Raw genomic sequence first — 22,021 nt, 5'->3', positions numbered from 1 at the left:
TTGGTACTGGGATCCCTAAAAAATCCTCTTAAAGTTTATTATTTATTTATTTATAAATTTTACTTTGAGACAAGGTTTTGCTGAGTCAGTAAATTGCTCAGGCTGGGCTCAAACTTGCAATCCTCCTGCCTCAGCCTCCCAGAGCGCTGGGACTACAGGCATTACACCCAATTTAGATCCCTAAATTCGACCACTAGCCACTGTGCTACCTCTTCTCACTGTTCTTGAAAGCCACAGTCTGTCTTCTTTCTCTTTCTTTCTTTCTTTCTTTCTTTCTTTCTTTCTTTCTTTCTTTCTTTCCTTTCCTTTTTTCCTTTCTTTCTTCCTCTTCTCTTTCTCCTTTTTTAGGTAGGCTTTTGCTATGCAGTCCAGGCTGGCCTTGAACTCATCGTGCAGCCCCGGCCCGTTGACAGCCTTGTGTTCTGTAAGGAGGTTCACAGCCTTCACTCCCTGGCTCCCTCCTTCCCCTCACTGCATCCCAGCGCCTGTCTCCCACCAACCCAGCCCTATGTGCAGCCAGCTCTTCTTGGGCTCCTTTGCAGGCTCCTCCACTGCTCGTCCTGCAAATCTCAGGGTTCATGGGGACTCTGTCCTCCACCTACCGCTCTGCCCACGGCTTGGGCTTCGCCCTGGGTGGCTTGGTCCTTCGGGTGGATGGGGGCTAGGCTGCAGTTTGTGTCCTGGAGACCTCTGCCTGCAGGCCGGGTCGATTTCTCCAGCTGCAGTCCCTCGTGGCCCACGCCCTTCCCAGGCCTGGAAGCAGTCTGTTCCAGAGGGGCAAGGCTATGCCTTGCCTGCTCCTTCTATTGCGCTGTCCAAAAACAGGGTCCCTCGTTCATCCAGTTTTTGTTTTTTTGGTACCGGGGATCGAAATCGGGTCCTTGCGGTTGTGAGGCAGGCGCTGGAACCACTGAGCTAAATCCCTGGCCCTCATCCAGTTTCTTGAGTGGATACCGGGTGTCTGATGCCGGCCCTGGCACGTCCACTCGGTCACCGGGTCTCATGAGCTGTCTCCTCGGCGTCTGGAATCTGCCTCTTGTCTGCACCTCTGCCGTCATCAGGCCCTGGAGGAGTCCAGCAGCCTGTGCCCCTTCCCGGCTTCCGCCTGCCCCGCTGTGGTCTGTTCCCCACCTCGAGTCCTGAGTGATTTTCTAAACATCCAGATCAGACGGCGCTGCTGCAGCCCTCTTAACACTTTTCGGTGGCTTCCTGAGCCCTGGGCGCGACGCCGGGTGCCTCAGCTTAGGCGAGGTGAAAGTCCGCGCTCTGGCCTGTGGGGTGCAGGCGCTGGGGCCAGGGAGAAGGGTGCCGGCCGGCCCGCCTGACCCATGTGCGTGTCCTGGGGCTTCGTGCAGAGCTTTTGCTGTCGCCTGGCCTGTGCGGCCTCTTCCGGGCCACTCCTTCCTCGAGGTCGCTGTCCTGTGGTTCCCAGAATGTGCCATCTTCTCCGCCAGGCTCCTCCTCCTGTAGCCCCGAGCTGTCCCACCGCCCTGCCGCACAGAGCTGCTCCGCAGGGGAGAGGACCCGGCCCACGGCAGAGGGAGCATGGCAGAGGCCTCTCGGGGCTCTGTGAATAGTGCCAGCTTCCACTTGGGCCAGAGTAGGTGCCAGCAAACTTTCAGAGGTCAAGAACTGATTCAGCTCTTTTACAGGGACAAGAAGGTGAGGAGAAGGGGAAAACACTGGTTCTTTAGCCCCAGCTAAAACAGTACCACTGCTGCCAGCTGGAACACACGGACCCTCCCCCTCCTCGGGCGCTCCAGGTGATGGGTTTCTGTCAGTTATCCAGCCTCTGCTTCCAGCCAACCTGGAGTTTGGATTGGCTGTCCTTGGAAAATAGAGAGGCGCATTGTGTGCAGGAGGGAGGGGCGAGGGAGCAGTCAAACCGTAGACCAGCGAGAGGCCCTCGGCGTGTACTCACATCGAACCAGGGTCTTCATACAATTAATTAATTATTGTTGGTTTTTTGAAACAGGGTCTTGCTCTGTAGTTCAGGCTGGGCTTGAATTCACTAGGTAGCCCAAGCTGCCCTTGAACTCGCAGTGATCCTCCCGCCTCAGCCTCCCAATTGCTGGGAGTACAGGTGTGCGCCACCCTTCCCAGCAGCGACCTTGAAGTTCCGCAGTGGTCTGTGAGTTGCTATCGCAACCCTCCCTCAGGTGCAAGACATGAAATTTGGGGGTGTCTACCATTTCTCTGAAACTACTGGTAGGGAGGCAGGAGGGCCCCTGGCTCCTCTCAGTTGTTCGCAGTCTCTGGGCTGCAGACAGGTGAGGCGCGGGTCGCCCTGCTGTGATCTAGAGCGAGCCTGGCGCCCCTGGCGTCGTGCGGTAACCAAGGAGACACCCCCCCATCCCCCGCTGCAACTACAACTCCCAGCAGCCGCCCGCGCTCCGGGACCTGGCGGGCGGCCGCAGTGGCCGCCGGAGCTGCAGATCGCGGTGCGGCCTCGCGCCCGCTCGGGAACCACAAGTCCCGTGAGCGCGTGCCGCGCGCGTGCGCAGAGCGGCCGGTTCGCGGTTCGCGGCCCTCGGCCCTCGGCCAGGCGGAGAGGGAGGAGGGCGGGGAAGCAGAAGGGCAGCGCTACGCGGCTGCTGCCCGGCACCCTAGGGCGGCCCGGCGGAGAGCGGCCCGGCGGCCCCGGCGACTATGGACCCCGCCGAGGCGGTGCTGCAGGAAAAGGCGCTCAAGTTCATGGTGAGGCCTGCGGCCGGGCGGGCCTGGGCCCGGGGGTCGCGGGGCCGCACCCGGCGGAGCGGCGGCGGAGGCGGCTCCGCCATCTTGCGGCGGCGGGCGGTTGCGGGCGGGAGGCTGCGCGGCGTGGCCGGGTCGTCGTCCCGTGAGGCCGCCCGGAGCGGCGCGGGGAGGCGGGCCGCGCTAGCTCTCGGGGCTGACCGACTCAGCGCGGCCGGGCCTCCGCCGGGGACCGGGCCGGGAGCGGGGAATGCGAGCCGGATGGGAGGCGCCGGGAGAAGGGCTGTCACTCGGTGAGACTCCGCGTCGAGGACCGGGCGCCGGAAAGTGGGCTAACTGTTGGGGGAAACGTGGGTACCGAAGGCTGGGTCGAAATGGGTATGAGGAAACACAGCAAAACTTAGGACTGAGTGGTGAGGCAGTAAAATCTGGAGGTGCTGGGAAAGAAAGGACAGGCCTGGGAGGGTGGAGCTGTAGAGTCCTCCAGAAGTGAGGGGCGGTGGGGCAATTTACGGGCCCGAAGCGCAGTCTGCTAGGTAGTGGCAGTGTGAGGTGCAAGACTGCGTACGCATCGCTTTGGGGTTGAAGTATAGCGCGAACTTGGATTGGTTTTGTGGTACGTTTAAACTCCTTGAAGCCTGTTTCTTTAACTTTGTATCATCCTTTTCTTTTGCTGTGCTTATTTTGGCACATTTTTATAGTCTGATATTTGATGCTTTTAATCTGACGCTTCTCATATATCCTAGGTGTAAAACTAGATTGGGGTTACAATTAAAAAATGATGGGCTGCATAGACTTTTAGCTTAACAGGTGGTCTTAGGGACATTGATATTATTTGCACTCAGGTCTTGCTTTTGGTTTTTCTTTGCGGCAGAGGGGGGTTGAGACAGGGTCTTGCTGTGTGGCCCAAGCTGGCCTCGAATTTGTGATAGTCCTTCTCCCTCAGCCTCCCCAGTACTGGGATTACAGACTTGGACCACTATGCCCGCAGGTCTTACTTTTTCAGAAGTAACTGTGATCTGTTATTCCCAATCTTATTCCTTTGTTAAGTAGCACCAAATTCAGCCTTTGCCTAAAACATCATAACAAACTAAATTAACTTAGGCTTTAAACTGCCTCATTTACAAGAATATTTTTGTAGAAAGTGGTTAAATTTAAAACTTTATTTTTATTTTTTAGGTTTGGGGGATCAAACTCAGGACCTTGCACCTGCAAAACTTGTAGGTTGTCTTGAACTCACTATGTAGCCAGGGCTGGCCTCTAACTCACAGTGATACTCCTGCCTCAGCCTCCTAAGTGCTAGGATTACAGGCGTGTGCCACCATGCCCAACCTAAAACTTTATTTCATACTAGTATTTTCTTTCTTTCTTTTTTTTTTTTGGTGCTGGGGATTGAACTCGGGTCCTTGCGCTTGCGCAGCAAGTGGTGAAACCACTGAGCTAAATTCCCAGCTCATACTAGTATTTTCAAAAATACCTGATTAGCTAGGTGTGATGGCACATGCCTGTGATCCCAGCACTCAGGAGGCCGAGGCAGGAGAATCACTGCAAGTTTGAGGCCAGTCTACAATTTACAGTGAGACCCATCTCAAAAAAACAATAAACCTCCCCCCAGAAAAATCCCCATTTGATTAAATAAAGTTCAAGTATAAACTGTGCATGGTGACTCCCACCTGTAATCCCAGCGTTCTGGGATGCTGAGGCAGGAGACTTGGATGTTGAAGCCCACCCTGGGCAGATCAATGACTTTGCAAGACTCTGTCTCAATATAAAAAATTAGAAAAAGAGCTGGTGATATAGTTCAGTGCAAAGGTGCTGGGTTCAATCCCTAACGCTGCAAATACATAAATTAAAAAAAAGTAAAATTGAAGTGTATCATTAACAGTGTCCTGTTGCGTTTGAAGACATTTCTTGAATTTCTGCCCAGTGTTAAAATTCTAAAATACTGAGAAGAGACATTGAAATTTTTTTGATTTTAGAAGTGAAAGTTGCCTTTTCTCTGTAGCCAGCATCTAGATTTAAGTCAGAAAAGTGGCATTTGCTAGCAGATGGGCATAGCGTCTGTGCACCTGTAGTCCCAGCACTTGGGAGGCTGAGGCAGGAGGATCGCTGGAGTGCGAGGCCAGCCTGGGCTGCATGTAAGACCCTGCTTAAAAACAAAACAGACAAACCCCAACAACAAACAAAACCAGAAAAGTGGTAGTGCTTAGTTTTGCTTTCCTATTTAAAGGATCGACTCTTAATCCTAGCTCTGATACTTGTGTCAGATTTGTCAAGTATGATTTACAGATCATAAAGAGACATTGTGAGATCACCCTATTCCGCTTGTTAGACCTTCGCTTTGGAACTTTCTCTGCTACTTGGTCTCTGCTTTGCACCAGCGACTGGTTGCAGGATGGCCCCCGACAGAATTGAAGCAGACCTGTAGGTGCTGTGTAGTAGTTTTGTTGCTGTTGGACACCAGACATTATTAAATGTTGAGTCAGTTTCCATTGGTTGAAGCCAATTTTTTCTTTAATTTTAGTTACTTTCATTTTTTTTGGTACCGGGGATCAAACTCGGGTCCTTGCGCTTGCGCAGCAGGCGGTGAAACCACTGAGCTAAATCCCTGGCCCTAGTTACTTTCATTTTTAATCTTGCCTGCCGTTGTGGTTGCTGTTTGAGAAAAGCCCAATTGGAAGAGGTTCACCAGGAATGACACTTTAATAAGACCAGCAGAGGACTGAGAGCTAGAGATGTGGTGTATGCTTTCAGCTCTGTAACAGGCTCACTCTGCATCTCAGTAAGTCACAGCTTCTCCTTGGTCTCATTCACCCTGCTAGAACGTGTCCATTTACAGTCAGTTCCAAGATAAGATATTTTATTTGCTTGTATTAACTAGTACACAGTATATATGGAAGTGCTTTTTAATCAGTTGAACTTTTTGTTTAGTATTTGGTTTTATTCTGGTTTTACCCTTTCCTTCTCATTGTGACTCACTAGCAACAGCTTTGATACAGATGTTTTGATCCATACTTTAAAAAAGTAAAATTTGTTTAGAGTGCCCACATGAGAAATAGATGCTCTTATCAACGTACTCATTACATTAATGTAGTGCTTTGATTAAGGCTTTTACAATAAAATCTTATTAACAAGATTGCTAATTTGGAGTTGACCATAATTCACACATCGTCTAGACATAAAGCCTATCCTTGGATACTTATGAAAAGTGCTGTAAGTAGATTGTTTAATTTCTAAAAGTAAGCAAAGAATATCAAAGCAGCAGTTTATGTGAAATAACCTGTGTGGTGATGTCTCATTCAGCTTTAGCAGATCCTCAAGGACCTTTCTTAAAAATACTTCCTCAGTCAACAAAAGTATAAATCTCGGTAAAGATAAACAGGGACTGGAATATAGGGAATGCGGGGCCTATTTCACATACATGTCTTTCCATCACCCATATATATTTTTAAAAAGCTGAAGAAAAATTGACATTTACTTTTAAAAATAGACAGGATATGTGTATATTTGTCCAACCAGTCACAGAATTAAATGGAGGAAAACTTGAAACTTAGATGAAATCATTTTAGGACACATAGAATTGTTTTTTTCAGTGGTGCTGAGGATCAAAGGCAAGGCCTCCCATGCTAGGCCAGTATTTACCAGTGAACTATGCTCTGCCCCTCATACAGTTTTTTTATTGTAATGGTAATGTATTGTATTGAATAATAGTAACATTTGAATTGGTAAGTGAAACAGTATAAAACATAAATATGGCTGTGTAATAAACTACAGCCTCAAAACTTAGGAGTTTAAAAAAAAGAGTGTATTACTTACCTCAAATTAGGTGGTTTTTCTGCTTCACTTGGTGGTGGCTGGGGTGCCCGTGTGGCTGGAATTAATTGACTGAGTGCCTGCCTTCACATGGCTGACTCCCAGCTGAGAGTTCAGCTAGGGCCTTGTCTTAGTTACCTTTCTCTTGTTGAGACAAAATACCTGGTACCCAAAATTAAAGGGAGAAAGGTTTATTTAGCTCACTGTTTGTGGAGGTTTCAGCCCATAGTCGGCTGGCTCCAAGGCAGGGTGGCCTGGCAGAGGAACATCAAAGAGGAGAAACAGTTCATGGTGGGCAGAAGGTAGTGAAGCAACAAGGGACAGGACAGACCTCTTTCTGTCCTTGTATTGTATCCAGGCTACTGGGATTAGGGCGGTGCCAAACCAGTCAGTGGACTGATTTAGTGATCACCCAGCCTTAATCCCAGCACCCTTGGTCCTAGCACTGCACCATGAGTCAGTCATCCTCTGGATCCAGCCACTCTGAAAACGCCCCACCTGTGACTGCATGAGGCTTTGGGTGACGTTGAGACACAGCTGTAGTAGGCCTTTGGTTCAGTGAGTGAGCCTCTCTTGCTTCTCGAGTTTGCTTAAAGCTTGGTGGCTGGGTTCTAAGGAGTATTATTTCAGAAACAGCAAATAAAAATTTTCAAACCTCTTAAATCCTAGATTTAAAAGTTCAAGAATGTCTATTGGTCAAATCCTGGTAAAGGCCAACCCAGAGCCAGAGGGATGAGTTTGTACTAAAAAATTAAATAAATAAAATAAAATAAATAACTTTCAAAGTTTCTTTTTGGCTACTCTTCTATAGGCATTAGGATATGAAATTATAAGAAAGTTATAATTCTTTGTGCTAATTTTGTGTTGTAAAAGATGCTCTTGATAGGTGTGTGTATGTGTGTGTGTGAGTTAGGTTTTACTATGTTGCCCTTGAATTTCTGGGCTCAGGGAATCCTGCTTCAGCTTCCCAAGTAGTTGAGATTTCAGGTGCACATCAACAAGCCCAGCTCAGAATAAATTATTGGAAGGGAATTAATATGGGTGGAAATTTTTACTTTGAATAGTTGTCAGGAATTTTTTATTGCTAAGTTAGGAAATGAACTTTAAAAAAAGAGTACTTGTTCTACATTATTTGTTTGTGATTTAAATCCTGAAAGGAAGCAGATGAGAAATAATATTAAAGCCAAACAAGACATTATGTAAGATCTTGATCAAGTATAGTAAAATTATCTTATGGTAAATGGCATTATAATAAAAAGAATGAGTATGAAGAAGAAAAAGATCTTTGTGGTAGTAAAATACTTTAGAATCTCATCTACTTCCTAGCTATACTTTACTGTTTTTGGTACCGGGGATGGAACTTGGGACCTTGAGCTTTCGAGGCAGGGGAGGTGCTGCGCCAACTCCCGGCAGCTGTACTTTAACACAGTACAGAGGCACTTCCTACATGTGTATGATGAGAAGCAGTAGATTGATGAGATAGAAAACATTCACCCGGATTTAACGGCCTCGCTGGGTGTGGTAGAGCGCATTTATCATCCCAGTACTTGGGAGAGTGAGGCAGGATGGTGACTTTGAGAGCAGCCTGGGCCATGTATTGAGTTCAGGCCACAGCACTATAGCAAGACCCTGTCTCAAAAAAATAAAATAACATAAAATTAACAGCTTAGTTAATACAAAGAAATTAAAGCTCTTAGGTTTAATTCCCAGCACCAAATAGCTATCTTCCTCTTTGCTTAATAAATCAATCTGAACATCCTAAAATTGGCAGTGCCAGGAGCAAGCAATCTATGAGGAAGGTCCACGGGTATCTTAAGTTTCAGCTAGTATTCCTCAGCATCCAGCTGCACTTGGGGGTCTGTGGCTAGTTGGAACAGCCTGAGGCATCTTCCCTTTGGTTTCCATTATGGGGAACTCCAATAGAAAGAGATTAGTGTTGAACTAGGAATACAATATCTTCATTCCCTGAGATGTTACCATTCTTTCTGGACTGCCTTAATATGTGGTCAGGGTGGGGTGGGAAAGTTTGAGAGCGAAAGCCCCAGGGTTCGGAGAGAGTTGCTTCTGGCCTAGGTGAACCTTTTAACTTGGAATTTCCTTGTGGAGCCTTGGCCCTCTCTGGTTTGACTCCCCTTTCTGGGAGTACAGTGCTTGCCTTTTCTACTCAGAGCCTGGCTTGATACTGTGCCAGTAACAGGGTAACACAGGAGAAGTGGAAGAAGGTTTTTGTTAATATAGTCAGTCAGGTAAGAATAGCTAACAACTATTATTTATTTATTTGTTTTTCCTCAGTACTGGGGATTGGAAGGCAGCTATGTTCACCACTATACCACCAATGTGGTACTAGGGATTGAACCCAGAGCCTTCAGACTGAGTTATATTCCCAGCTCTTTTTAATTTTTTTTTTCTTGTGAAAAGGTTCTGCTAAGTTGCCCAGGCTGAGCTCAAACTTGCCTGAACTCAAACAAATCCTCTTGCCTCATAACTTCCAGAGTGCTGGGATTACAGGTGTGCACTATCACACCCAGTTTATTATTTTCTTTTTTCTTTTTTTTGGTACCGGGGATGGAACTCGGGTCCTTGCGCTTGCGCAGCAGGTGGCGAAACCACTGAGCTAAATCCCGGCTCTATTATTTTCTTTTATTGTGCGGGCGATTGGAACCTGTCTCATACTTGTTCTATCACTGAGCTAACCTCTAGTCCCTATTTTATTATTTATTATGCATTTTTCTAAGTACATTGTTTTTACATAATTATTTCATTTAATTCTCTCAGTAATCCTGTGAGATAGATTCAGTATTATTATTTCCCTCATTTTTCACCTAAGGAAACTGATTCTAGAGAGTTTAAGTAACTTGCTCGGAGTCACTCTGCTAACAGGAGCCTGAGGTCAGTCCCTGCTCACTGTACTGTGTACTTCGTCTTTGAAGAACAGGGAAAAAGTGTATTTCTTTGTAGTCAGATGGTGGCCAGAGTGGAAGAGTTGCAGTCTAGATTTACAGACAGATTTTCCCATCTTTTGAAGTAGGGGTGAAATACAGTGACTTTATGGTGTTACAGTATCAATCTATCAGTTAACTATTGGTACTTAATGATGAAGTGCAATTATACCACAGAGATATATCCACACCCATGTTTAAAGCAGCACAGTTTGTAATAGCTAAATCTTGGAAACAGCCCAGATACCCATCAACTGAGGAGTGGATAAAGAAGATGTATTTTTTTTTTTTTTTTGGTACTGAGGATCAAACTCAGGACCTTGTGCTTGAGAAGAAGGCACAGTGCCACTGAGCTACATCCTCATCCCTAAGATGGGGTTTATTATACAATGGAATACTACTCTGCCATAAAGAAGGATGCACTTCAGACATTTCTAGCTAAATGGATGAACCCTGAGACCATATTCTTAAGTGAAATAAATCAGACACATATGTTTAAATACTGGATTGTTTCTTTGGTGTGAGAAGCTGAAAGTGGAAATAAGGACTGAAATGTATAATAGATACTGGGAAATGGAAGAAAGTGTTCAAATGGGAAGGGGAACAAGGGAGGGGAGAGGGAGAAAGGAAGGAAGGGACAAGAAAAAAAGAGAAAATAGAAGGAAAAAATGGAAACAAAGCTTTTGTACATAGGGAGAAGAAGGGGCTGGGGGGGATGGGATAAAAGAGGCGGGTGTGACTGTTAGCATTATGCGTGCCTGAAATGCACTGATAAATGTTTTGGTATAAAAAAATAATGAACTGCAAACTATCTTCAGCATGTAATGAATGACATTCTCATGAATTTGTGGGCATTCTGGGTATGGTTAAGTCCCTGACTTAGGAACACTGGAGTTACGAACTTAAAAGGATGGACCTTGGGCCGGGGATTTAGCTCAGTGATTCCGCTGCCTGCCTCGCAAGCACAAGGATCCAAGTTCGATCCCCGGTACCAAAAAAAAAAAAGGACAGACCTTGCATTTGTTTTTTTTATGCTTTGCATTGTATATTTGCGTCAGAGGTGCGTAAGATCACTTTGTTGAACATAGGAATGAATCTGACTTACGAACATTCTCCTGGAAGGGAACTTGTTCATAAGTCAGGGACTTACTGTGTTGGGGAATCTAGATAGGGGTGCTATGTGTGTTATTCTGGGATTCAGATTGAAGAGGCAGTGACTCCTCAGTTAAGCTCTTCTCTTCCCCACAGCAGAGGCACAGTGGAGCAAGCCCAGTTCAGTCAGAGATTGCATCAGGTTGCTAATTCTCCACCCAGCCAAGCTAGTCACATGGTCAAGCCCAAAAGTCAAGTGGGAGGGAGAGTAATTTGTACGGTAATCTGTTTCAGTAACAATGTGTTAGAGAAATCCAGTACAAAATTGATTTTGTTTTTTGGTACTGGGAATCGAACTCAGGGCCTCGCGCTTGCCAGGCAGGCGCTGTGCTGCTGAGCTACATCCCTGGCCCCAAATTGATTTTTAGAAGATTTATAAGATGCTTACTCTGACAGTTATGCTTGCTTTCTGCTCCCCACTGTTCCCATTATCCCAACCAGTACTTTCTCATTTTGATTACTGAACAGTACTTGTTGATTTGATATTCTCAGTCACAATGTAAATATAGAAGATATCTTTGTATTATGTTATGTGGGAAAAAAGCACAAGGAAAATAATGAGAATCTTCACTTTATGCCACAGTGATGGCTTGAGAAGTTCAGCACTGTCACAGTGCTGTTCATTGACTTTGTGAGGGATAAGATTGATGTCATTTCAATGACATTTGTAACAATTTCACTGTAACAGAGTTTGTATCAAGGTCATAAGTTTAGAGTTTTTCTGCACCTAAATTAAAGGTTACAAAGATCTGGTGCTTTTTTTTTTTTTGAGACTGAGTCTCACCATGTAGCTCAATCTGGCCTCAAACTCTTTATTATTTTATTTTATTTTGTTTTTGGTACTGAGGATTGAACTCAGGACCTTGCTCTTGCCAGGTGCCACTGAGCTAAATCCCTGGCCCTTCGTTTTTTCTGGAGATAGGCCCTTGCCCTCAAACTCTCCATGTAGCCCAGCCTGGCCTTGAAGTAATGATCCTCCTGTCTCAGCATCCAATGTGTGGATAATTTTTTTTTTCTTTTCCCATATTTATTCCTTTCCCCTACTCCTCCTACTTCCCCTTCCCCTTTGGAGCTTTTCTTCCTATTTCACATTATCTATTATACATTGTTTCTTATTTATACTTTCAGGTTCTCACACCAGAGAAACTTCGGTATTTACACATATGAGTCCTGTTTCACTTAAAAGTATCGCCTCAGTGTGCATCCATTTAGTTTAAAATGTCTCTAGTTTCTTAGTCTTTATGGCTGAGTAATAGTCCATTTTATAAAAAACCCACATCTTCTTTTTCCAGTCTCCAGTTGATGGGCACTTGGGCTCTTTCCAAGTTTTAGCTGTTTCAGACTGTGCCGCTATGAACATGAGTGTGCATATGTCGCTGTGGTATGATTCTTTCAATTCTTTTGGGAAGACACCCAGTAGAGGGATAGCTGGGTCAAATGGGACCTCTAGTCCTAGTTTTGTTTTGTTTTGTTAGTACAGGAGATTGAACTCGGGACCTTGTGCTTGCAAGGCAGGCAGTAGCACCACTGAGCTAAATCCCTGGCCCTAATCCTAGTTCTTTGAGGAATCTCCACACTGATTTCCACAGTGGTTGCACCAGTCTACACTCCCACCAACAGTGCAGAAGTGTGCCCCCATCCCACATCCCTGCCAGCATTTGTTATTGGTTGATTTCTTGATAGGAACCATTCTTTCTGGGGTGAGGTGAAATCTCAGGGTTATTTTCATTTTCATCTCTCCAGTGACCAGTGATGTTGAACATTTTCTCATATGTTTAGTTGCTGTTTCTACTTCTTTGAGAAATGTCTGTTTGGATAAATGTTTTTTATAGTATGAATGCATACATATTTGCACTAAGCAAGTACAGTGGTGCCTTGGTTCACAAACTTGATTTGTTTTATGATTTTGGAAAAGATGGCCATGTTTATGTTTGTGTGGGAAAATGGCTGGGGTCGTGGGCAAACAAAAAAAGAAAATTTGCCAAATGCTTCTGTTTACGAACCAAATTGTTTGCAAACAAAAACGGTTATGAAGAGAGGCACCACTGTATACTAAACTATTAATGTGGTTATTTGTAAATTGTTGGACTGTGGGTGATATTCCAAAATATTTAATGGTCTTACACTAGCAAACACATACAAAAAATATTTCTTGGCTGATTTTTCATTTTTTTAATTGTTGTTTCTTAATTTCCATTAGTGGTGGTTAAACCAAGGGAGTTCTGAGCTATATCCCCACCCCTCTATTTTATGTTGAGACAGGGTCTCACAAGGTTGCCCAAGCTAGGCTTGAACTTGGGGATCCTCCTGCATCAGCCTCCTGAGTAGCCAGGATTACAGGTGTGTACCACCATGGGCAGCTTTTTAAAAAAATTTTTAAATGTTTTCCAGATTCTTTTTATGATGAATATTATATTTAATCAGAAAAACTAAAATTTAATGTATTGGTTATATGTATTTGTATAACAAATGGTGAAAGTGAAGACCTGCACTTGATCCCCAACTGCGGTGTGGCATCTGTACTGGCCGGTGGGCTGACAGTGGCTGCTTGAACAGATTCCTCACTCTGACCTCTTAGTTTTCTTAACTGGAAAATTGAGTTTTGTTAATCTTGTGTCTTTATTTATTATTATTACTTTTTGAGACCAAAAGATTATTTTTATTTTTTGGTTTTTTGAATTCAGGCTGTCCTTGAACTCCCTATGTAGCCCAGGCTGGCCTCGAACTTGAGGCAATTCTCTTGCCTCAGCCTCTTCAGTGCTGGGATTACAGGTGTGTTCCACCACCCCTGGTAGTCTTACCTCTTTAAAAAAGTCTCTTTAGTCCTGGGGATTTAGCTCAGTGGTGCTGCTGCTTGCCTTGAAAGCGCCAGGTCCCGAGTTTGATCCCCGGTACCAAAAAAAAAAGTCTCTTTTTTTCCCTCAGTTTATTTTAAATTGTAAATTGCCAATTATAAATAAGGTGTTAATTACTATTTTACACTGTATATAAAACATGCATATGTCTCTGTCCAGAGTTTTCATAGGAAACTTAAGACCCTAATGTGATACTACATTGTAGTGGATCACTGCATTTGCCTATTGTAGAAACTTAGCAATAAGGTCTAGAGAAAAAAATCAGTGGCTTGATAAACTGAAAGTGAGGTCATGATAGTTGGCATGTCATGTGATTTGATTTAAAAAATGGGAATGTAAACTGAGTGCAGAACATTGTGTTACATGGGGGTCGGGGATGCATGGGTTTTCTCTAGACGTCATACTCTACTGAGATAGGCATGTTTAGATATCTCTTAAGGGACACTTTGGTGAGTGCTAAAATAGAGGCACAAAGTGTAATAGAAGGTAGAGAGGGAAAATATTATCATCATCATTGTTATTATTTTCAGACCCATATGTAGTTCAGGATGGCCTTGAATTGGCTGTACCCCTGCTTCAGCCTCCCCAGTGGGGAGATTAGCTTAACTAGAGAGATCTTTGGAAGTTTTGTTTTAGATCAGCCTTGAAGAGTAGATTTTGACAGACTCTTGTCTGAGGTGAGGATTTCAAGGAGGAGGGAGTGGTTTGGGTGAAGGCCAGAAGATCTGGAGACTGGCAGGCTCGGGGTGAGCCTTACAGGTGAGCGGACAAGTCTGACTTGGGCGTCGGTGAGTAGCAGACAGGAAGAAGATGCATTGAGGGACGGGGGTGGGCTGAGCACAGCGAGCTTAGATCGGTACCTGAGTATTCTGAGGGGTTTTGTGTATGTGCATGTCTGTGTAAACCTTTTATTGAAGTAAAACACATACACAGAACAAGTGCATGTAAGAAAACAGCTCAGTGAGTTTGTGTGCAGTGGATGTATCTATGTAATGAGCACCCAGCTTAGAAATAAAGCATTATGAGCACTCCACAAGTTTCCTTCATGCCCCACCTTAACAGCTCCCTCCTCCTAAGGACACTATCTTGACCTCTACTACCTGTAGATTAGTTTAACTTTTATTGGGTATTTAACCTCATGTAAATGGGATTATTCTAGTACATCTTCTTTAGTGTCAGGTATTTTTTTGTCTCACTGTAAGAAATTCAGGTTTTTGTGTGAGGTTTTGTATGAAGAATGTATGTAAGAAGGTTCAGGTTTTGTACGCTCGATCTTATGATGTGTAGTATTCCATCACGTGAATGAGCATTCTGTAAACTAGTGTGTTTGTTTGGTATTGAGGAGTGAGCTTAGGACCTTGTATGTGCTCTGTCACTAAGCTACACCCTCAGCCACAGTCGTTCTGGTTTGATGGACCTTTGGGTATTTCTGGATGTTGGCTACTTTAAATTGTTACGAATACTGTACATTTTTTCTTGGACATAGTACATATTTCTTTTGGGTATATACTGTGTCTAGATGTGGAATTGCTGCCTCATAGCTAGCATTTGAGAATGTTTAGCTTGTTAGATACTATAGAACTTCCATTTTCTTTAGCAGCAGGAGTCCCAGTTGCTGCATATTCTTGCAGCACTCAATTGATACTGTCTTTTTCCATTGTAGCCCTGTAGTGGGTGAATGGTACTATTGTACTATTTTGCATTTTCTTTATGACTACTACAGCCTAGCACCTTCCGTTCATTGGCTGTTTAGACATATTTTGTGGTTTAAGTCCTGGCCATTGTTTTTTATTTATTTGCCTTTTTCTTACAGATTTGTTCTGTTTATTTCTGCAGTGTACAAATCCTTTGTCAGATACCTGGTGTTTTTTGTAGGAATGTGTGTTTTGTTTTCACACTTTCATTTGCCAGGTTAATAAAATATTGGGATTTAGCTCAGTTGGTCCACCTCCTGCCTCACAAGTGCAAGGTCCCGAGTTTGATCCCTGGTACCCCCCAAAAAAAATTCCAAGATTTTGTACTACCTACAGAGATTTACAGGGCTAACAAGGTTTTTTCCTACACACCAATATCTAAAAAACAACAATCACTCGATCACTTCCGGGTACATACTCATAATCCCAGCACCCAGGGAGGGAGGCTGAAGCAGGAAGGTCGCAAGCTTCAAGCCAAGCCCGGGCAATTTAGTGACTTAGCAAGAGCCTTTCTCAAAATTACAAAATAAGAAGGGTTTGGGTTGTAGCTCCGTGTGCAGGCCCTGGATTTAGGACATAGTTTTGGACACTCCTGCCCCCAGAAAAACAAGGGAGAGAAGAATGATCACAGTCATTCTAGAAGGAAAGAGGACTTCAATGGCCGATCGGATCCTGGGTGGTTCTGTGCACTGATGTTGCTACCCCAGCCCCCACGCCAGCTGACTAAAGTGGGCTGGACTTGACTCCGTCAGGTTGTCCCTTGGTGTGGAAGAGGCGGTGGAGGAGGTCGTGTGTGTTACCTGCCTGCAGCTGTGGGCTCAGAGGGGAGTACAGAGCTCGGAGCCAAGGACGTGAGCAGCAGGCCCTGCACAGAACTAAACACAGCTGCTGACCCCGATGCAGCGCAGTGAGGCCCACCTTAGACTGTGAATGAAACCATGGAATTGTCAAACAAAATGATGTTGTTTTAAGCACGTAAGTGCGTGGTAACTTGTTACAGCAGGTACAGAAAACTAATGCTGCCTTTCCCAGTTGAAGATGGTTACTTATCTTCACTGGTGTGTGCTGTACCTGGATGGCTTGGGCCATATGTGTGCATGTGAGTCTGTGTATTAATTAGGCTTTTTTTTTCTTTTTGAGGCAGGGTCTTGCTATATCGTTCAGGCTGGCCTTGCACTCATTATGTAATACAGGCTGGCCTCGAACTCATGGTGATCCTCCTGCTTCAGCCTCTGGAGCTGGGATTACAGGCGTGCTCCACCACACCTGGCTGTACTAGCGTTTTTTCCCTCTCATTTTTCCATAGAACCATAAAAATTTCATGTTAGATTAATACTGGTCCATTTATTAGTGGTTGGAAACTACCAGTGCAATTCTTTTTCGCTTAATATTTTGAGTCTCAGGACTACAGAATTTCAGTACAAGGGCTGGGGTTTAGCTCAGTGGCACCGCGCCTGCCTCTCAAGCACAAGGTCCCGAGGTCCATCCCTGGTACCAAATTTAAAAAAAAACAAAAAAAGCAAATACAGGTGGCAGATTTTTCTGGAAGCATTTGAGAGTAAGTTGTTTTGTTATCACCACCAGACTTTGGATTGTACTTTGTACTTTCTAGAGATAAGGAATTCTATATTACTGTAATATACCCATCAAATTTGGAAATTCTCCTTGATAAAGTACAGATCTGAGCTTAGTCTTCAGGCCCCATTCAGACTTTGCCAGTTTATATGTTCCTGTAATGTACGCTGTCTGTGTCTATCGCTCTCTCCCCTCCCTGTACCTGGCCATGGAACCCAGAGGCGTCTACCATTGAGCTACATCCCGAGTCTTCCTTATTGTTTTTTTGGAATCAGAGATCAAACTCGGGATCAAACTTCCACTTTCAAGGTGGCAGAACCACTGAGCTAAATCCCTGCCCCTCATTTGTTGAGGCAAGATCTCACTAAGTTGCCAGGCTGCCTCAAATTTGAAATCTTCCTGCCTCAGCCTCCTGAGTAGCTGGGATTACTACTACCCAGTAATCACAGTGTGCCACTGTGCTTGGTTTCCACTAATGTTCTTTATAACAAAAGGGCTCAGTCCAGAATCCCATATTGAATGCACGTGTCTTGTTTCTCTAGTCTGTTATGTGGGAATATGACTTTCGTGGCCATGAGACTTTTAAAGATGATAGGCTGGTTGTTTTGTCAGTTGGTCCTTTAGTTTAGGTTTATCTGTTAATGTTTACATACAGGTTATGTATTTTGGTCAAAAATACCCCAAAAGTGATGGTGTGTTTTACTTATTGCCTTTTATCAGGTAACACATGATTTTTATTTTTATTTTTTTTGGTACCAGGGATTGAACTCTGGTCCTTGTGCTTGCACAGCAGGTGGCAAAACCACTGAGCTAAATTCCCGGCCCCATGATTTTTATTTTTCTTAAAATTTTATTTAAGGTGTCATCTGTCAGCTTCTTTTGCAATTAATACCTTCCTCTGTGTAATTGTATACATTTGATGGGATTAATGTGTTTTGAAACCATGTAACTATCCTGTTCATGAGATTTGCAATCTTATAACAGATTTATTCCTATTTTTTTGATGGGTTATAATCTAATACTATTATTATTTTGATGCTAAAATTGTTTCATATGTGGCTAATGAGAATGCTTTCAAACTGCTTCCCATTTTTCTGTTTGTTCTGAATGTGTTGCCATCCTTTGAGCATTTTCTTCTTTCCTGGAAGATATTCCAGGGCCGGGGATTTAGCTTAGTGGTTTCGACGCCTGCTGTGCAAGCACAAGGACCCGAGTTCAATTCCTGGCACACACACACACACAAAAGATATTCTGGGTTCATCTTGTACTTTTTTTGCTGCATCCCTAAAAACCAGTGATTTCTCCCAGGAGAAAACGACTTGGAGGAATCCACATCTGGGTACTAGGTGTGCTCATTGCTGTTGGGGTGTAGGACGAGGCATTTCCAGGTCCTCTCACTGGAAAGAGTTGGGGAATACGTGTGTGTGTAAGCATGCATTTAAATATATACACACGCTTACATTGCTGTTTAATGTTATCTACATATTTAAACTCATGGTTAACACTGAAGCTTCAGTTTCAATCTGATGGTACGGGATTCGTCAGTGAGCTCCATCATTGTACCTCTTTTTCTGACTGTAGCTTTGCTCTGATTATTGTCAGCATATTTTCTTAGCTCCTCGGCCCCCTGTGTGTGTGCGACCCTTCCTCCTGTGACTGCTGTTTCTCTCCCCCAGTCCTCAAGCATGCCCTGCGTGCAGACCCTCTCCTGGGTCCAGGGCACTCTTCAGGGCTGCCTGTTGCTGGGCTGTGTGGACGTCTTCCCACCAGCGGGGCTCTGACACCCTGTACTGAGGCCTGCTTGCTGGCCCAGCTCCCCACCACTTGCAGACATCTTTTCTGCTTGCTCCTGATTAAACCAAACAAAAATTTTTTATTAAAATGTAGTTTGGCATTTAATTTTTTTCTTTATGGTTATCATTTTTTACTTTAAGAATTTTCTTAGCTGAGCATGGTGGCACATGTATGGAATCCCGGCACTCTGGGACCCTAAGCAGGAGGATTGTTGCAAGTTTGAGGTCGGACTGGACAACATAGTGAGAACCTCAAAAAACCAAAAACAAACACACCAACAAACAAAAATGAAAATAAAAAGGACTGGGAATATAGCTCAGTGCAGAGGCCCAGTACCAACCCTACACAAAAATTTTCTTATAGTAAAAATGCATAAAACATAAATTTTGCTATCTTAATAATTTCTAAATGCACAGTTCAGTAATGTTAGGCATATTCACATTGTTAACCAGTCTCTCCAAATTTTATCCTGCAAAATGGAAACTCTATGCCTCTTAAACAACTGCTCCCCATCTCTCTCTTGTCTCAGCTAATGGCAACCACTGTTGTTTCCATGAATTTGACTACTCTCGATATTTTTACATAAGTGGAATTAAGCAGTATTTATCTTTTTGGACAAGTTTATTTCACTAAGCATTATATTCTCCAGGCTCATTTATTGTTATAGTGCCTTACCTTTTTTGAGGTTAAGTAATAGTCCATTCATTGTATGTGAATACTATGTATTTTTTTTATTATTTATTTATTTATTTATTTATTTTTTGCCTTTTCAAGGCAGGGTCTCACTGTGTAGTTCAGGCTGGCCCTGAACTCACATGGTGATCTTCTTGCTTTAGCCCCCCCTTAGTGCTGGGATTACAGGTGTGCGCCACCATGTCTTGTATTTATTGATTTTTGGTGCTGGGAATTGATCCCAAGGATTTGTGTATGCTGAACACAGACGCTGTACCACTGAATTGCACCTCACCCCCACTGTGTTTTATTTATCATTCATCTTTCAGTGCAGACTTAGGGCTGTTTCTAACTTTTGGCTTTTATGAATAATATTACTATGAATATAATGTTATAAATATCTCTTCAAGTCTCTGTAAGCTTTATTGTTTGCTGTTTACATTTAGATCTGCAGTCTATCTGGAATTATTTTTTGTGTATAGTGTGTGGATCAGAATTCTTTTTTTCCCCCATCTTTTTATATCTGACTGATCCAGCACTATTTATTGTGGGTTTTTTTTTTTTTTCTTTTTGGTACCGGGGATCGAACTCAGGTCTTTGTGCTTGCGCAGCAGGCAGTGAAACCACTGAGCTAAATCCCCAGCCCCCAGCACTGTTTATTTAGGTGTTTTTTTTTTTTTTTGGGAGGAAGTCTTGCTATATAGTTTGCACTATGGCCCTGAACTCACTATGTAGCCCAGGCTGGCCTCAAACTAGTGGCAATCCTCCCACCTCAGCCTCCCAGTGCTGGGGTTACAGGCATGCGCCACCACACCCAGCTATGATTTTTGAATCATTTGCTTATTCAGGAAAATAAGGGGGAAGGAAGACTTTCCCTTGATAATACAGTTATTTGGCCCCTTCTACCTTGTCTTCTTTCTTTGAAAATCATTCTAAGCAGCATGTTATAGTATAAGAAGCAAAACTAAATGGCAATTAAATGTTTAGTGTTTATTTTACTTGGTGGTTAGCTTGAGGTTAAATTTGTTTAATGAATGAATATGGAAGAATTAAGCTTTTTACTTTTTGTTTTTGCTTTTTAGATTTTGAATGGATACTTGCCGATCATTGGTGTATTACCCCTATTTTAGGAAGTTGGAAGATGATTTCTTTTTAATGATTGTAGAGTTTGGCGTCATGGAATCTTGGTTGTGGTGTTGGTCAGCTCAGCGCTCTCTCTGCTCTCAAGGTCTAGGGAACCAGCCTCCCCGTTTAACTCATTTCCCTTATGGTCTACTCTGAAGCCGTTTCCAGTAATGCATTCCTGGAGAAACGGATTTTCAAGTAGTGGTTCAGGTTTAGGGTTCAGTGTAACTTAGGAAAGGTGACTTATGTAGATGTACATTGATGTATCTGTTTTTCAAATTTCAGTTGCTTATAATGACAGCTCATAGTTTGACTTCATTCTGTCTTGGAATATTGCCTAATTTTACATGATTTGAGTTTAAAACAGACCTTTTTTTTGTGGTACTGGAGATTGAGCTACATCCTCAGCTCTTTTATTTTTTTGTATTTTGAGAGACAGGGTCTTGTCCAGGATGGCCTTGAATTTTTGATCCTTGTGCTTCACCCTCTTGAGTAGCTGGGATTACAGGCATGTGCCATTCTGCCCAAATAAACAGTTGAAAAGTTAAACAGCCATACCTGGTGGCACATGCCTATAATCCCAGCACACTAGGAGGCTGAGGCAGGAGAATGGAAATTTTAAGTCTTGCCTAGGCAATTTAATGACTTAATGAGATCTTGTCTCAATAAAAAAGGGCTGGCTGTATAGTCAGTGTGAAAGCCCTGGATTCAACGACAAAACAACAACAAGGAAACAACAAAAGTAGTAAAATGAATTAATTGAAAAGAATTCTGCCTCACTGAATTATGCCTCTAACAGGTTTTCGTATCCTCCACCCATATCCAAGTGTGGCATTTAGGAAAACAATGAATTGTCAGCTTTTATCAGGATTTGAGAATTAGAAACTTGTTTTTTTGAGACAAGGTCTTACTGTAGGCCAGGCTGTCCTCAAACTGCCTCAGCCTCCCAAGTGCTGGAATTACAGGTGTGCGCCACTATTGCCCGGCAGAGTGTAGAAGTTTAATGGGGGCGTGTGTGTAACCTTTGACTGTGTGGTAGTCTTCGGTGGTCTCCTGACACATACACGCTACACCAGCAAACTGATCCTTGTTATGATCATATGTGGGAGATGTGTTTTACTGGTATCTTGTGGGAAATTTTTCGTAATCTTTTGAAAGCACTTGTGTTGAAAAAGAATCAGGGTCATTGGGCTTGGTGGTGCATGCCTGTAGTCCAAGCACTTGGGAGGCTGAGGCAGAAGGACTGCTTCGAGTTCAAGGCCAGCCTGGGCTATGTAGCAAGTTAAAGCCAGCCTGAACTGCCTAGTGAGACCCTGTCTCAAAAAACAAACAACAGGGGCCGGGGATTTAGCTCAGTGGTTTTGCTGCCTGCTGCTCAAGTGCAGGGACTCCGAGTTCGATCCCCGGTACCAAAAAAAAAAAAAAAAAGCAACAAAAACAAAAAAGAATTAGGAATGATGCATATGGCATTTGGACCTATTATTTTTCAATGTGTCTTTAAAATGTATGTGCAGTATAAAATTCCCACAATCAGATCAACTGAAACTTTGATTTAAATATATTGTAGATTGTAATATGGAAGCCTGAAAACATACTCCTTATTTTTTTTTCCCAAAGAAGCTTCTTTAAATGGTTCTGTTAAGTGTAGGAATGTTCTGATGATTATCTTTTTAATTAAAATGAGAAATCTTTGTTTAAAGTGGCATTC

At 43.6% G+C, this 22,021-nt stretch overlaps 1 protein-coding gene across 13 annotated transcripts in view; it reads left to right on the top strand.

The window, feature by feature from the left end:
• The first annotated feature begins 2,502 nt into the window (after positions 1–2,502).
• Positions 2,503–22,021, top strand: part of Btrc (beta-transducin repeat containing E3 ubiquitin protein ligase) — a 187,148-nt gene continuing 167,629 nt past the window's right edge. For 5 of the 13 annotated variants that reach the window (XM_087185804.1, XM_087185799.1, XM_087185801.1 and 2 more), the window contains exon 1: positions 2,527–2,697. In XM_087185804.1, the coding sequence (XP_087041930.1) occupies positions 2,650–2,697 (48 nt within the window). In that variant the 5' untranslated portion in view covers positions 2,527–2,649. Of the gene's footprint in view, positions 2,698–2,864; positions 2,988–22,021 lie in introns of those variants that run through there. The other 8 variants (XM_087185808.1, XM_087185805.1, XM_087185806.1 and 5 more) reach the window with 5 other exon arrangements.

This window comes from Heterocephalus glaber, unplaced genomic scaffold (genome assembly GCF_053883595.1).
Source record: "Heterocephalus glaber isolate CG9 unplaced genomic scaffold, H.glaber_assembly_v1.0 deba00001498, whole genome shotgun sequence".
NCBI lineage: Eukaryota > Metazoa > Chordata > Mammalia > Rodentia > Bathyergidae > Heterocephalus > Heterocephalus glaber.
Note: the sequence above shows the minus strand (reverse complement) of the source record. Positions and strands in the feature narration are given on the sequence as shown.